Source organism: Charadrius vociferus, unplaced genomic scaffold (genome assembly GCF_000708025.1).
Source record: "Charadrius vociferus isolate BGI_N301 unplaced genomic scaffold, ASM70802v2 scaffold436, whole genome shotgun sequence".
Classification (NCBI taxonomy): domain Eukaryota; kingdom Metazoa; phylum Chordata; class Aves; order Charadriiformes; family Charadriidae; genus Charadrius; species Charadrius vociferus.
Genome location: NW_009649187.1, coordinates 6,217,920 through 6,234,916, shown reverse-complemented (window position 1 = coordinate 6,234,916; position 16,997 = coordinate 6,217,920). Strand labels below are relative to the sequence as shown.

Genomic DNA, 16,997 nt, shown 5'->3' with positions numbered 1-16,997 from the left:
ACAGGAAAATACCATAGCAGATAACACGAGGATTGTATGAGTAAACGTAGACAGCAATTTACAGGGTTTTTAACCATCTGACTGAACTTCTGGAGTAGGTTTCAGAACACTCTGGGGCAAGGAGAAGTTTGACTGTTTTATGAAGGAGTCTGATAAACATGGGAAACATTGAGTGGCGGAATAGGGAGATTCCTGGAGAAAGAAAATATATGCTTTTTGAGGCGAGTTTATGTATTCATTATAAATACTTCTACTACATGTCTGCAGGTGCCAGGAATGGAATGGCTTTCTCATTTTAAAACCTAAATTTGAGCAGTCAAAATGTTTCCATATTTAAGTAAATTTTGCATAAAAACTAGTTCAAATACTTGTCCTAATGTAAAAATACTGGTAGACAATAAGATAATTCTAATCTAAAAGAACTTCTTGTGGGACAGGAAATAAAGTTCTGCTGTGTTCTTTGATTGTTTAGTGGTATAATTTGTAGCTGCTTGTTTTTCTGAGCTTTTTAAATTCTGTGACAGCACACATCAGGAAAACCACATTTTTTTTGAAACCAGATTACTGAGCAGAGGCTGTGATGCGGCAAGTTCATTCACTGTAGTTGCTGGTGACTAGTTATATCTTGTGTGCATGGAAATATTTAAAATCTACAGGCAATGAATTAAGATTTATTTTTTCCTATACAGTAACAGAAATGTTGGTGAATGTTTTGAGTATTTGCTCTGATGATGAACTCATGACAGAGGGAGAAGATCAATTTGACGGTAGGGGTTACTTTAAGATATATAAATCTTTTTAATGGTAATAACTTGTGAAACAGTAGTTAACTTAGACTGGTGTAATATTACCTGGAATTTGAAGAAAATTGACTTCAAATTTTTTTTTAGATAATGGCAAGCGAGGGGCGGGGAGGCGGGGGCGGGGCAGCGCAAAGAAGGGAATTGTGGGTTTGTGTTTGTAATGGTATCCTTTGCAAATATTCGTATCTGATTTCTATTTAAAACTCAAACTTTTTGTGATAAATTCTCAGAATCTGAAACATACTAAACTTACTTTGCTAATATTTGGAATAAATTTATCATAAGATCTTAAATTTCTTAATGATTGCTTTTCAGTAAAGAGTTGATACAGGTGAAGGTTGGATATAATATTTCTTACGGCAAAGCACTATACAGAAAGTATGAAATACAAGTTTAAGTCTTGGTGTTTGAGTTTAAATCATGAAAGTTAGGAAGAGAATGTTTATGCGTACATTGTATAATATATTTATGTAATGAATTATAACATCTTTCTGTCTTGTAAACTATGATAAAGTAGATTGTTAAGGAGGTGTTCGTAGCATGATTAAGAAGCAACGTTAACATGAAGACCTAGCATATCACACTTTATTTTGTTGGTTTTTTACAGTAGTGCTTAATGTCACACCTAAGTTTCTCAGACTTGCTTCATTTTATCCAATGACAGAACTGATTTCGTGGATTGTTTGATGATGGGGAGGAGGAGGGAAAGTTTCAGCAGCCTTTAAGGAACACTAAAGATCATTTATAAAGATATTAGAGATGTTACCCCGTTCTTATTGTTTGAGAACTACTGTGTTCAAATTCAGTAGCAGATCGGTGTTGAGATGAGCAGCTGTGTTTAGATTGGAATGCATTGGTTATGAGCCACTTGAACTTTGCTGCCATTTAGATCGTTGGCAGAAGTGTGAAAACTTAGAAACAGTCTCACATGTGATCCTGGAAACAGTTAATTTATGCTTTCCATTCAAGTAATCCTACTAAATTGAGCATAAAGCAATTACACCAAGCATTTGCAGGGTTTCATGGTATTCTGAGGTGTTAGGATTTAGGTTATCCAACGTAAGTGCAGTCATCAGTTGATTGCATATGCCCTGTCTTTAGTACAATAGTTGCAGTTTCCTAATTTGAATTATTTTATTCTTCTGTCTCCTTTAACAATTTCTTTGCTTGATGCGTCTCTTAATGCCACCTAGGTACCATCTACGCTTTATCTTTCTATGTGAATGGATTTTTTTTTTAACTGTTGACTTTCAAGCTTTCTCTGGTTCATCATCAAATTTTAAAATACACTCAACAATTTCACTACTTGTTGGATGAATGCATATTTAAGTGTTGCAATTTTCCATTTTATTTTTTCACATTTCTTCTCCATTCCTTCTTTATTACCACTGCCAAGTTAAATATCTTTATTTTATTTGTCTCACTCACCTTTTTCTCCATCGTTCACTTCCTTTTTTTCTGGACTCTCCATCTGAAGAGCGACTCATATATGGCAATAAAAAAGGTACAGACCAGACAGAGTAGGAATGTTTTGAAATATGACTTCATAGAACCTGGCAGTATAAGTATTAATGCAGAAAATACCTTTCTGTTGAGAGACGTATGTAGCATTTTATTATTATTACCCATTTAAATGGGATGTTTATAAAGGCTTGTGTATTTTATTATCAGAAGTCATATTCCAAGACATCTGTCTTTCTGTGCATGAATTTTTTTCCTCCTTTCTTCCATTCCTTTTTTTGTAGAATTTCATTCTTTACCTATTTCTAAAATTTTATCTTTGGTCCTGCATGTGTAGGGAGCGTTCAGTTGTCTGTCTTGCTCTTTAATAATTTTATCGTGAGCTTTTTTTAAGATTGTGCATGGAATGTGTTTATACGATGTTCCAAAACCTGATTTGTATAGTATTTTTAGTTTCCTTCAACTGAGATGTCAAAAAGGTACTTCTTTGATTGTATGTGCAATTTTGAAGGTGGCTGGATACAAGATGTAAAAAGAAGCCTACTAACTTAAATTCATGGTCTGTCACCTGGTTTTTGGAAATTCCAGGAACGATAGCTCTGTGCAGAAAAATTCTTCTGACCATTACTTACCTAATAATCAGTTTGCTCTCTGTATAAATTTGTCAGTTCCAGAGAACATTTCTAATACTTGGGAATGCATTAGAGTGTAGAGATGTTTCCAAAAGTTATGTGAATTCTTTGGATCATAGTAGTATGAGTGTTTCCAAATTTGTTTCTTATGAGGGCATTGTGTTATGGTTGGAGGAACTCACAACAATTTATTGTCTTTTAGACAATTATTCTGTCACCTGATGACCCCTCCCCACCCAGGAAGGGGAATTGGGGAAAAAACAAGGAAAACTGAAGATTGAAATATAAACAGATTTAGTAGAATACTAGTAAATAATTAGCATTAATAACAATAAGGAACCAATATTGATCACAACACCAATGTAAAATATACAGGAATTATACTCAGCCCATTCTATCAGTGGGAAGCTGTGCACTCCCAGCAGTGGACAGCAAGTGTCGGACACTGAGAGTGCTGCAGCTTTGGGAGGAAGGGAAGGGCTCAGGGGTCTGGCACTGGAGCAAGAAGTTCTCAGGATCACAGCCATCATGGGGGAGAGACCTTCCCAGCAAACTTTCATACTGAATGTGACGTTCGTGGTATGAAATAATCCTGTTGCCCAGCTTGGGTCAAGTGCCTGGGTCTCGCTCCTCATTCCTGCATGTGGTGAGCTCAAAAACACTGAGACCGTAAAACCCACATACCATAGCTGGCTATAAAGTAAATATTTTCACAAATTTAGACACTAGAGTCTTCTCAAAGTGCAGTTTTCCCAGACATTAGAAGAGAAATAGTCCTGTGTCACTAAAACCAGGACACATTGGGAATGGAGAATGGGAGAGTTGTTTGTTGTGTCTCCTCTAATTTAGGGTTCTTCTGCAAGCAGATGCCACTTACTGTGTCTTCTCTGAACTAACCCGGATTCAGGGGCCACATTAGTGCAGTGCTGCAGCCTGGAGTAATATGTTTGGACCTTTGCCTTGGCTGCATTGCTTCTGGAGTGCTGAGGCAAGGAGAGATCGTGTTTTAAAAAAAACCCAAACCCCCAAAATCAAATAAACAAGAAAAAAAAAAAAAACCAAACCCCAAACACACACCATAACCACCCCAAACCAGCCTTTCTCCTTTTAAGGCACAGGGACCTTCCAGAGCTGAGATACGGGCACTAGCACTGCCTGAAATCTTTTCAGCCGACACGTTACAGCTCTGCCGCAGTGTAACCCTCAAACAGGTGTAGGTAGGGGGAAACTCGAGGGACTTGTAGGGGCCCTCATTTAGCCCCAGCCTTTTCAAAAACTCTGAAAGAGTCTCCTTCTCATTGCAGGTCCTCAAGCTGTTAATGAATAGCGTTCAAAGAGAGAAAGTAAAAACTTACAGAACTTTAAAAATTAAAAGTTAAAATTTTAAATAAATTATTTTCAGTAAAAATGGAATGTTTCAGCCTATCTTATTCAAAGTTTTTCCTGAGCCTTCTGGTTGTTTTTTTTTTGTTTGTTCGTTTTTATTTTGGTGTCTGCAGTCCATTAAAATTGTTCCTTCATCTAAAAAAGCTTTACTTGCTAGTTCCTGGCTTTTTTATTTCATTGAAATGAATTGGCAGATATTTGTCATACCCCGAGATACTTTCATTGTGTTCATAGAAGGGTTGTCTCTTGCTCCTCTTTATTTGTCGCTACTATACGTTTTCCTTTTGGTGTGATTTTGTTGCTGTCGTTTGCTCCTATATGCCTTATCTTTTGTATTTTATTCGGTTTGGTGTTTGGGGTGGGAAGTCAACCCGCTGTTGTGCAACAGAAGGCCTCTCGTTCTTGGAGCTGTGGTCGGGAAAGGGTGACTGTTGTGGTAGAGTGTACGTGCTCTCATGTGGCAGGTAAATACTAGTGAGCAGGGATGAAAAAAGGTTTCTTCCACAGCTGCCTCGTTTGAATGCGAGTAGACAAATTTGTGGATACGCAGCTTTCCCCTGCCCGCTTCTGTGGGCCTCTCTTCTACATTCTTGCAAATTAGTTTGACAACTTTTTAATGAGTATGTTTCTCCCAGGGTGGAAGAACAATGATATATGGAAGATCTGGAATACCTAACAGAGCTGTCTGAGTTTGGTCACTTTTGGTCCCCTGTGGTTGAATTCAAAGTATGACTGAGTTACTCTTATCTTGGTGTGATTAATACTCTCCTTCCCCAATGGCTGAGGAGAAGTAAGGATTTTAGGTTTGGTATCTCCTCATCGGCCTTTACTGTTCTAGTGGAATTGAGGAGTCAGCAAAAGGAAAGTAGGATGAGGGAAAGGATGACTTTTACTTATACGTTGAAACAAACCAGCAACACCTAGTGTTGGAAAAAGGAGCTTCTGCTTTTATAATGTCAAGGCAAGCAAAGGTGGCTCTCCTTCCCAAACCAAGCCTCCTTGCAGAGTTTTGTCTTCAGTTTTATCTGTCACAAATGGTCTATCTGTGCTCTGTGGAATGTGCAGTATCTACTCCAGATCTTTGGTATTTGTAATTTCTGCAAATAATGCAAACCTAAGTGATAAGGAACATAGACTTAGGTGGTAAGGGAGGTAACACTGCATTTCTTTGGCATTTTGTGGGGGTTTTTGTGGGGGTGTGTTTTGGGGCATTGACACAAAACCAAGCAAACTACTGTTTTCTCTTGGACAGCTGTGTAAGAATTAGCAACAAATCTTAATTTTTTGTGGCTTTAATATCTCTTTGGCTTCTATATTGGGCTGCATGCCTACATCTTGATATATACAGATGTCAGTGAAGAATTTCAAGTGTAAAATTTAGGCAAATGCTTTATGATAGTTACTACATTGTAGTGGTGGTAATTTAGATGCTTGCAAGCTTTAGGAAGTCACTGTGAACATCCTTTGTGTGTCTTTTGTAGACACAGAGGTGATGGTGGTTTTGATGGCATTCTGAAGCCATAATTTTATAACTTTGTGCCCGTAAGTGTTTGGGTACTGGCCTCCTGTGAAGAGTACCGAACTTAAACAGTTGTGTTGAATTCGATGCACTTTAAAATGGTGACCCTGTAAAATACTCATGAGCTTGAGACTCTTCTCTTATTCCATTGAAAGTAGGTACAGCTGCCGCACGGAAAGAAATAATCAGAAACAAAATTCGTGCAATTGGCAAGATGGCAAGAGTCTTCTCTGTTCTCAGGTACTTGCATGACTTCTGCATTCCTAAAACCCCTCTTACGTATATTAGGAAAACATCTCTCTTCCAGGATAATGGATGCCAAACATTTTTCAGGGAGATCATTGTGCATCAGAATCCTGGTTGGCATATTGATGCACCCCGTTGTTCTTGGTATTTTTGGTTAAAGAATATTTTAAAGTTATTTTTGAGCATGTTTCAAGAAATTAGAGAACATGATCTTTAGCTTACAAGTTATTTGCCCAACCATTAACTATGAGTGTTGGAAAGACAATACCAAACTAGAGAGACCGAACGCAAGGGTGTAATGGAGGAGGTCAGGACTGGCTCGGAAAATTTCTGGCGTACCAGAAAGTTGAGGACTAGGGGGGTTTTGTTTCAGGTTTTTGTTTGCTTGTTTTCAGCTTTTAAAAAATACCATTTTCTTTTACCTGTCTAGATCTAGAGATTTCATGATCACGTTTACCCAAAACGTATAGTTTTCCACAGACCATAATTGTTCAAATAGGGATGATTTTTTAAAGTTGGTATTTCCTGAAGCGTAGACACTTTGAACAAAATTGTGGATTGTTTTATGGCACTGACCTATGTTCAGTACCTCACGAGGCTTTCGGTGCTAATTTCAAAGCTAATGAGCCTGCACGTGAATAATTGCTCAGAATTTGGTTCAGAAATAATCAGTGTTTATAACTCCTCGGCAGAGGAAAGACTGTTATGGAATAGAAATATTTTCCCCTTTCTAGTTGTTTGAATTTGAATTTACATCCAGTCTTGACACACATAAAGCACAGCAAAAAATAGGCTCTTCCCCTCCCCATCCCTCATTTTACTTTAATACAGGTTTTCCTGAGCGGATATTTAAGGTTTTGTTTTTTCTCACACCAGGGAGGAGAGTGAAAGTGTGCTGACACTCAAGGGTTTGACTCCCACTGGAATGTTACCTAGTGGAGTGTTGGCTGGAGGACGACAGACCCTGCAAAGTGGTAATGATGTTATGCAACTTGCTGTGCCTCAGATGGACTGGGGCACATCTCACTCTTTTGCTAACACTACACATAATGCATGCAGGGAATTTCTTATGCTTTTCAGTTCTTGTCTTAGCGGCTGATACAAGCATAGTGTTATGTGTTAATCAGGCAATGTGAAATGGATACTTAACCAGGGTATAAAACTAAAAGCAAATGAGTTCAGCTGTGTCAGGCCACATTTTTCAGACTTTGAGCTTCCTTAGTTTAAAATTTTTCAGGTGGCGCAGGTGCCTGAAGTGGGGTGACCTTACAGATCTGGTATTGAGGCATTTGATCCTTACAGATACAAAAATGGCAATGTAATTTCGCATCATTACTTGTCTGCTTTCCATTAAAATGGTTTTATTATAGATGTGTTAGTATTTTCATTGACAATGTCAAGTACTTGTTGATATTAATATTAACAAACAGCTACAGGCTGCAGAGTTCCATATTACACTCCATTGGTAGATTGAAATGTGCTACGTTTTGTACCCTGGTAATTAATGCCAAAGTTTGTTCTCTATGTTGTTTGTCAAATGTTCTATGTATAATTGACCTCCCTGAATTGTCCTTGTAACATGCTGTTTCCTTCCTCTGCAGATGTAGCTGCTTTCTTAGATCTGTCTGTCTCTCTCTAGGTATAGATGTATGTCTGTATAAGTGTTAAAATTAAACCACTATCCCAGACACTTGTCTGTCTCTTGATGTAGAAGCAATGTTGTAGCACCTTGTTTTTGAGGTTTGCTGCATTTGCTGCTGCACATTGTCTGTGCATTTTGAACAATAATGTACTTGAAAAATATTCAGTAATTGTTATAAAATCAGTTGAGAATAAAGGGATTGACTTTAAAACTTGTAAATAAATCAAAATAAAAGGGTGTTATTAAGTGTGCATATATTTTTTGCATGAAAATAAAAAGAACTCTATACAAAATACACCTGTAATCTGGCTCATTGAATATTTTGTAAAAGGTTTTTCTTCTTTTTTTAGTTTGTTGAGTCATTGGATCGTATTTTTCACAAGGCTCATAAATGATTAACTAGGCTTAGGGAGAATGCTATGAGATCGTACCAAATGTATTAAAAGAACGAAGTCCAGGTTTCTGTTCACAATGGTGGATAGCTGAAATATACCAGTCTGAAACTGGACTTCGTATCAGCAGCACTCTTAAAATAAATTATTCAAGGACTTTTTATTGGCCATCTTCAGGCTTTAATAGAAAGTGTAAAACTTGTATGGGACCACAGAATTTTATAGCTATTGAAAGATTGTGATATACAAATACCACTTTTCACACAATCTGTTTTCCAAGAGTAGCTGCTTTTCCCATTTTGTGATTTAGGCTGTTTATTTGAATTTTTCAAGTTTTCTATGTAGTTTTTTTTAAAGCCTTTCACTACATTTTCTATTAAACTATCAAAGCTGTTTTTAATAGCTTTGAAACATTAATGTCATATTTTAAGTCATTTTTCAGTGGACATATAATGTCTACAAATAAGTTTATATGTCCAGTGTATGTATGTGATTGTTTTGTGAATGTCTATAACAAGAAGTGGTGTATGTTTCCTAATCCATCCAGCTCTTCCAAAAGCATATGTTCTAGTTTTAAGTTTCATTGTTTAATAAGATACTTTATTATGCTTAAAAAAATAAGTCTGCATTCCTCTCACTCATTTAACAGATTTTTATCCACGTTGCATTACAAATATCAGAGAGGATCAAACTGACTAGAAAATTTTTTTAACATAAAACATATGACTTCCTACCATTATTGAAAATGTGGGACATTTGGAAAGTATGCAAAATACGTTTTGGATTTTTGTGGGTGTGGTTTTTTTCTTGACTGGAACTTCTGATGGCAATATTCCTTGATGCACTACATTATAGATCTCATTTGTTGTAGTCATGTTGATTGTTCAAAATAACTCATGCCAACTCTTAGTTCTCCTTAAATTGCAGTAACTTCTTTTTACTGATAAGAATTTTATTGATTCAGTCTTTAAAAAGTAGTTTTCAAACTATTATGCTCAATCGCAAAGCTAGAAGTAAACCAAAAATAAAACTTCACAAATTTAAGTTTTGCTAAATGATCATAATGTCAGTCAATTCATATTCTTGGCAAAAATAGTCTTGGTCACTGGTAGTATAGTAGGGTTTTTTGCTACAAATATTTAATTACTTTTTGAAGTATATTGTACTGTGTTGATCAATATACTATCAGTAATTTAAACTGGTCTAGATTTGAGAAAATAAAAGAACACAATACTAATTGTAGTAATTTTTTTACTCTGTTCTTTTGTTTGCTTGAAAAGTCACAAAATTGACTGATATGTCGAGAGGTTTCCAGGTTTCAGTCCTACAAGTGCTCGTTTTTCAATGGCACATTGAGAAAAGGTTTAGTTGTGCTGGTTGCTATTAAATCTTATAAGCAACTTTGAAAGCTATAAGAAATTGGTGTATCTACATTTCTCTAGAGAGCTGAGCTGATTTTTTTTTTTTATCAGGGCAAGTATATATATAGACATACATATGTATTTATATGTAAATCTCCATTAATGCAATGCCTATGCAATTTTTGCATATAAGCCTATTATAATCCTTAATGTCAGTAACATATTCTTAGCAAATACCACTCCTGTTTCAATAATCCTTAATGTCAGTAACATATTCTGTACTAGATCTTAGCAAATACCACTCCTGTTTCGGGAATTTGTTCCACCACACCTGCTGTCTTCGGCGAGATGCTGTCCACTCGCAGAGGAGGGAAGCTTGTTGGCATTGTCATATTGCAGAGGAGGGCACCAAACACCTTAGTCTAATACAGCTGCTCCACGGGCAATGCTTACTGCAAAACACAGCAGTCTGAGCGTGGAATACAAATTCTAACTGTAGTGAAAAGGTTAAACAAAGACAAGTCAGTTAATTCTGTGTAAAAGGTGCTAAGTACGTCTTATGGAACAAGTCAATATACGATTTTTTTGTTTTCCCCAGAAATATAGGGATATCTTTTTGGAAAACAAATCATATGTTATTTTCAGATAGTTTTAACGTACTAGGATAAAAATAGGCTTTGGGAAATCGTGGCCTTTGTATGTTTCTCATTTTTTTAAATGTAGATTTATGGGGTTTATTAATTATATTACTTGCATTGTAATAGCTGAAATCTTGAAGACCATGTTAAGTACCATTTTTTAAAGTAGCATTTCCTAGTGACTTATTCTGTAAACTGAATCCAACAAAATGTTTTTCCAAATTGAGTCAACATCTGTTTAAAAAACCCCCAAACACTTAAGGCCTTATTCAGCAACATACTAAACACAAGCCGAAATAAAAAATTGCAAGTACTTCCACTTCCGTGGAAATCAGTTGAACTGGCCAAATACTTCTTATCTTTCATTGCTGCCCTTGCTCTAAGTCAGAGGGGCAGTAAGATAGTTTTTTGGATTTATGTTGAAAGTTGGCAAGGATTTTGTACCAGATCCGTCCTTTAAATAATGCAGGGGGAGAGGTGGAGTTGAGGATGGAAATGCCATTGAACCCCATTCCTTAAAATTTGCTCTCAGGTTGAGAATTCTCTGAGCAAAGAATTCAGGATTACCCCTTACGTTATTATGAGACAGTATCTGTTTGAGGTTTATCAGGGTTTACAAAGGATGTAGGTTTCATTTACCTGCAAAAGAGAATCCAACAAAATTATTTTCCAAATGGAGTCTTTACAGTGTGGTTTTTTAAGTGCTTGTATTTTCCAGTCAGTTTGTTCTTTTATGTCAAGTTGAAAATTATCTTTTTCTTAACTGTGATGTATATTCCAAGATCTTTTTGGAATAACAGTACTACAAGTAGAATGAACTAGGAGTTAATCTTGAAATTTGTGTTTATGACCAAGCTACGTAATTTACAGAGATAAATCAGTATTCGTGATCTTTTCAGGGAAAGATTGAAAACAAAGACTTCACAGGTAACAGGAAATGGTGGAAAGAGGTGGTTTTCTTACATAGTTTTATATTTGTATGGCAAATTGATTATAGTATGAAAGTATGTATCTGGTGACCTTCAGAAATAATTCTTGAACTAATTTTTACAATTTGAGAAAGCATCTTTCCCTTGACGTAAACATAAATAACCATCAATTCAAGTGGCTTTTTGATTTAATTCTAGGATTGCCCTTGTTTCTGTAGATTTTGATGTAGGTAATCTCTCCTTTTTTTTTTTTTTTGGTACTATGGAATGTGCAGTGTGTAAAAGTTGCTGCATTACCCTTAAGTATTCCACATTATTTTAATAGCACTTAATGCAAGTATCTATTTTTTTTTTATTTTTTTTTTTAGAGTTATCTCAGTGGAAATTACAATTTTAGGCAACAGTGAGGGTGAGGTTAAGGCGTAGCGTGGGCAACTGGTACATAACGACAGTGTAGGCAATTGAAATGTTTTGTCTGGTTTTTGTTGGATAGGAAATGATAAGTAATAAAACTAATTTGCTTTAAAGAATTCTGTTCTGATCTAATGCCATATTTTCTTACACAGCTAGTTTCCCCAACATTTGCTTGAATACTGTTACGTTTTTGTTGTGAACAATGTGTATCAAGCACTACACAAATAGGTTTGCCACTATCTATGCTATTTTTGGTTAATACTTCTGAACTTATGGTATTAGAGGCATGGCACATCGTAGGGCAGGTAAAAAGTTGAAACTTCTCTACGGTTTAGGTCGTAGTTACAAAGTGGGTTTTGTAGCAAGTCTGACCTAATAGAAAGTTATTTTGATATGCTAATAACCTTGTGTTAAAGCTTTGACTTCTAGAGCTAAAACAATTGGGAAAGATCTTACGCTTAGAAATGACAGCAGATGTCATGGTTATTTAGTTGGAAAGACAACTAGTAGGCTAGATTTTTTTCATATTCGTATTACTTCACCCCCCAAGACTATGTTAAATCCAAACCTCTTCCTGCTGTAGACTTTGTCGGTGGTTCAACTGAATAATTTAAAAGACTTTGTAAATATGACTCACATAGTTCAGTTCTCAGAGATCCCCACTTTAGCTTAAAATAGGGTGAGAAATTGAAGTACTAGTTAAACTTCAGGGAGTGAAACGTAAGGAGAAAAATTATCTCTTATTATTAGAACATCGCTGGTGTTATTTTTATAGCATCCTTCCTGGTAATTTATGAAGCCCACTAGAATGCATTTTAATCTTCAGAAATAGTAGTCTCGAATAGATTTTTAGTATTTTTGTTTAAACCGTACCACAACTTCAACATCAGTTGAAATTTTCTGTTGCTGTCTTAAAAAAAACCAACAAAACAAAACACAAAAAACCCAAAGAAAACAACCACCCACCTTGTAGAAATGTGCAGTTAATAGCATGAGTTAATTAGCGTTGCTTTGATATACTTTTAGTTGATAAATTGCATTAGTTAAAATTTAGAAGTTTCACTTAAACTTAAAAACAACCCCCCGAACCCCTAATTATCATTTTAACTACTTGTAATTGAGTCTGGCGTAGCGTACTATATGAAATTGATCATTGCCTTTTCTGCTGTGCGATATTACACTCTTCATCTTTCTCATTCATTTTGCATGCATCTGCTCACTTCTGTACAGCCACTGTAGAGGCAATTGAGGCTGAAAAAGGTATGATCAGAGTCTTTGCCACGGGCAGAGATCTGTGGTGTCTGGGAGGGAATTCAAAAGTACTCTGTGTGGGTGTGTTTTACTTTCAACTTGCACAAGCAGAGATGAATCAACTGCATTGATTCATCCCTTTTACATGTAACATTCATTTCTGGCTTTAGGGTGATGATTATCTTGAATATTTTAGGGAAATTCTTGGGGGGTTTTTGGTCGTGTTTTTGTTTGTTTTTACAAAATATGCAGTAGGTTTTTGTATAATAGCATGTTGTGATACGTGGTGTTGTCTTAAAAATGGTAGTGTTTAGTGGTTTTTTTTCTGCATTCAACCGCAAGGTTTTGTTTGATTGTGAGGGGGGGTTATATGTGGAAGGATGGTTGTTTATGCATGCCTTTTCTCATCAAATCTAATTTAATGGCTTTGAACATCTTTTTTTTAATTTTTTTCGTAACACATCTGGTAGTGTAAGATGTATAAATGTAATGTTTTTTTCTATAGATATTGAACATAATTTGTTGACCCAATTTATTTCCAGTACATACCCCAGCCTGCCAGTACGAGGCCTATTAAATTCCATGGACTAGCAGTGCTTCTGTGCTAAATAAGTTGTATACCTGTCCTTTGTTAGTGGTATTGAGCAAAATGCCATCAAGTTACTCGGTGTTCAGTGTTCAACATCAGACTGTTGTCTTTTCAGAGATACTTCAATGTCCTCTTGCTCGATATTCAATGAAGTGAATGACAAACAGCGTAGCAGCTGAGCGCGCTACCTATGGGGGTTTTCAGATTTGGTTGCAAAGCACCATTTAATGACTGTATTCTTTGTTTTTTAATTAAGGAAGTCAGATCTCCAAAAATATAAACAAGTGCCATATTCTGTTCTCACACACACGTGCAAGAGGTCCTGTTGTTGTGAGTGGAAAGCTGTACTTAAATCTCCAAAGACTTACTCCATCCCAAAGAATTCAGTCTTACTATGTGGTCAGCCATTTTCAGGTCTAAATTCAACTACAGACCTCATTCATTAAAATAATCAGTAGCAAAAGAATACCTGTTTTCTAGACTTACTTTAAATACATTTGTATTTAAGTGATACCATTGCTTACCCACAGTGCTAACTCAGTGGTTGTGGTCGTGTCCATTTCCATCATCCCCCCGATTAGCGCAGAATGCGAACCGCATCCCGCAGCTTTGCCTGCATGAAAACTGCGGGATCAGGCCCGCGCGGCGTAAGCAGGACGTAACCCGACCGTTACTGCCGTAACCCCGTGCTGCTTCGCCTCCGCTGCACTTGCTGTGCTGCTGAGATCTTACTGACATTCCCCCCGGGCGCAGGGGGATGTCGAGATAAGCCCAGGCGCTGGGCAGCAAACGCGGTTGGTCGGGAACTGGCCGCGCCGGGGACGGGCAGAAGCAATCAAGTGGGCTTAAACCCCTTGATTCCCACTTGCAGAATATTTGCCATACTTTGTTCTTTCTGTTACGAGCTGAGATCAGGATTGCCGTTGAGCGTTTCAGGAACGCAGGTTAGAGCAGCTTTTACTAATACAGATGCAGAACCACACGTTTCTTTGGCTGATTTCTTACCTGTTTTTAAACATCGTTTGTTAGAAAAAGTATATGCTTTCAACTTATTTTCCCATTACTGACATATCAAATTTGCATTTTGTTAAGCAATACGAGGATTCTCTCCGCAACATAAAATCTGCAGTTTTGAAGAAGCAAAAGGTTTGGATAGGATCAATGAGAGAATGCCACCAAGAAAAGATGCTCTTCAGCAAGACGGTATTAATACTATAAACACAACAAATGCCAATGGAAACAATGGAACTGGCAACAACAATGCACAGTGACCACGTCAGCTTCTGGTTTACTCACTCATGTCTTGCCTGAGAATTCCTAGATTACTGCTTTTTGATGTGACAACAGCTGAAATAGCCAGGGGGATCGCTTGAAGGGACTACTTAATAGGAGGTGGAAAACCATCTGACTCGATCCCGCTGAAGAAGGACCGTCAGGCTTTGGAGACAACAGCCCCTCTCTTTACGTGGTGACCCGACCTCCTGGGAGAGAGCCTCACCTACCCACGCACAGTCCCTCGCTGCCTGCCGAAGCCTCCGAAGAGATCTGGGGGAAGAACCGGGCTGTTGTCACTAAAGCACATCTAGACTAGCGTCTTATGCTTATCCTTGTCGACACTTTTAAGTTTACAAATGGGATTTTTCTTTCAGTAGAGGTAGTTTGTTTGTTTGGTTTTTTTAAAATCAGACTTTCAGATACAACCCTAAGAGCTAACTATTTATTAATGGACGTCGGTTTCATGAAATGTCTTTAAAACGATAGATTAGGATGGTCTTAAAATATCTGAGGCTGCAAAAACTGTATTTTAAATAGACAGAAAAAATGCCAAAAAAAAAAAATCTCAGTTGGTCGTTCTGTAAAATGCTGACCTCAGGTTTACTCCTTAGATGTTGCTAATTCTATATTGTATTCACTGTATTTTTTAGTTACAGCTTATCGGAAGATTTCTATGTAGGAATGTTTATTACTTGAACACAGATTTAAAAAAATATTTAATTTAGAAACTTTTTTGCCCAGCTTTTTCAAGACTCTTCCCCACCTTGAATTTTAAAAAAAAAAAATTATATATACTAATTTTAAAAGTAAGAAAATATGGAAGTGTTAATTTTAAGGTACTTTTAATTGAACTTTGTACATTGTTTAAGTAAATTTTGATTCATATCAAGTCTGTAAAGCTTGGCATTGTATTTTGTGTATGCATGTTTTCATTTTGCAAATATTTAATATATAGACCTATGATGTACATCTATAGGTTACCTAGATGTTATGGGTACTTTTAGTTTCTTGTGAGTATTACGGTTGCATAAATAGCTAATAATCACTGGGCTGAATAGCTGCAAGCTTTTTATTATTTTTAAATCTGTAAAGGAAACTGAAACTGTATGGGACATACTTTTTGTTTAGGCAAAGCAGCGCGTAAGCAATTGCTCTGTTCAACTGCTAAGGCATTAGTGAAAGTGTAAACTTGAGACTGCATGTATTTTGGTATCTACGGGACTGCTTGGTTAAAATAAAAATTGAAGCCCTGTGCTAATTTGTTCACAAATAATGGACTGTACTGATTGCCACTGTACTTTGTTATATATTTTGACATTTGCTACATGTCCTCCTCATCCCCTGGAACACAACTTGAAACTTATGTCACTAGAGTTCATCTCCCCCTTTTTTTTTTTTTGTTTGCCATAACGTACAATCTGTACATACCCCTAAGTTGGAAATTTTATGCATGTTCTGAACTATTCAAGTATTTTATAAACGGTAGCACACAATAAATTTTGTGCATGGGCTGCGGCTCCTATCATTGTGTATTGGTTTTATTTGGCATATGTAGGTCTAATCTGACCTTAAAAACTGTTCAGAAATACTCTTCAAAATTGAAGCTATTGAAAAAAATAGCCTAAAAGGTCAGATTTAACTTGCAGAGAACTAGTTTAATGTAAGTGCTGTTTGTTATTGCTGCTGCTTTTTTTGCTTTTGAGTTCTCTCTCATAAATAAAATACCTGGGTGTTTTCTGGCCGCTAAGCGGGACGCCCGTTGTTGGGTTGCAGAAGGCTGTGAGAGCAGGGCTGGCTCATTCTAGAGAGGCAGAGAAGCGCAGCTGCTTTGTGGGTGTTGGTTTCACTCAGCATCCAAGACACTGGTGTGTACTGGGGCTGCGCTTTGGGCAGAGGGGGAGGACTGACTGTTTCGACAGTCAATACAGATACCTGACTTAGTCTTCCTGGTGTATTCTTTTTAAAGTAAGGACAAGCTGCTGAACAGGGTGAGAATTAAGATAAAAGTAATTAGTGACGTGCTATTGCGAATGGAGTTTTAATGTTTGATTTTACTTTATTGCAGATGCATTCTAATTGGAAACTCTTCTCAAAGTTTGAGTGCAGAAGATCAAGTTAAAAAAAGGTAAGGTATTTTTTTTATGAAGCACCTGCAGACTGGCGAGCTGTACAGTCTGCGTACGATGCTGTATGAGAGCGGAACAAACGCGTTACTGAAGTACAACTGAAGTTTTACACGATGAACACTGTGATGGTCCCTTCCTGCTTGAAAGAGCCAGCGGAAGATTGCTCAGCCTCACAAGACAGTATTTTTCGTGATTTGATCTTCAGCTGTTAGTTGGGATTAGTACTGTGACTAGCTGGAGTTGTGTGTGGGGAGAAAACAGATTCAATCTTTGTCTGGAAAGACCTCATTGTAATTGGAGGGAGCCGGTTCTGATACTTGTATGTCAGTAAGG

General features: G+C 36.9%; 1 protein-coding gene across 7 annotated transcripts in view; it reads left to right on the top strand.

Annotated features, from left to right (window-relative positions):
* PPP3CB (protein phosphatase 3, catalytic subunit, beta isozyme) overlaps positions 1–16,060 on the top strand; it is a 31,803-nt gene extending 15,743 nt beyond the window's left edge. Inside the window, exons 9-14 of one of the 7 annotated variants that reach the window (XM_009888763.1) lie at positions 690–755; positions 2,879–2,917; positions 5,966–6,041; positions 6,924–7,021; positions 12,654–12,683; positions 14,356–16,060. In XM_009888763.1, coding sequence (XP_009887065.1) covers positions 690–755; positions 2,879–2,917; positions 5,966–6,041; positions 6,924–7,021; positions 12,654–12,683; positions 14,356–14,534 — 488 coding nt within the window. In that variant the 3' untranslated portion in view covers positions 14,535–16,060. Of the gene's footprint in view, positions 1–689; positions 768–2,878; positions 2,918–5,956; positions 6,042–6,923; positions 7,609–12,653; positions 12,684–14,355 lie in introns of those variants that run through there. The other 6 variants (XM_009888761.1, XM_009888759.1, XM_009888764.1 and 3 more) reach the window with 6 other exon arrangements.
* Positions 16,061–16,997: the final 937 nt, after the last annotated feature.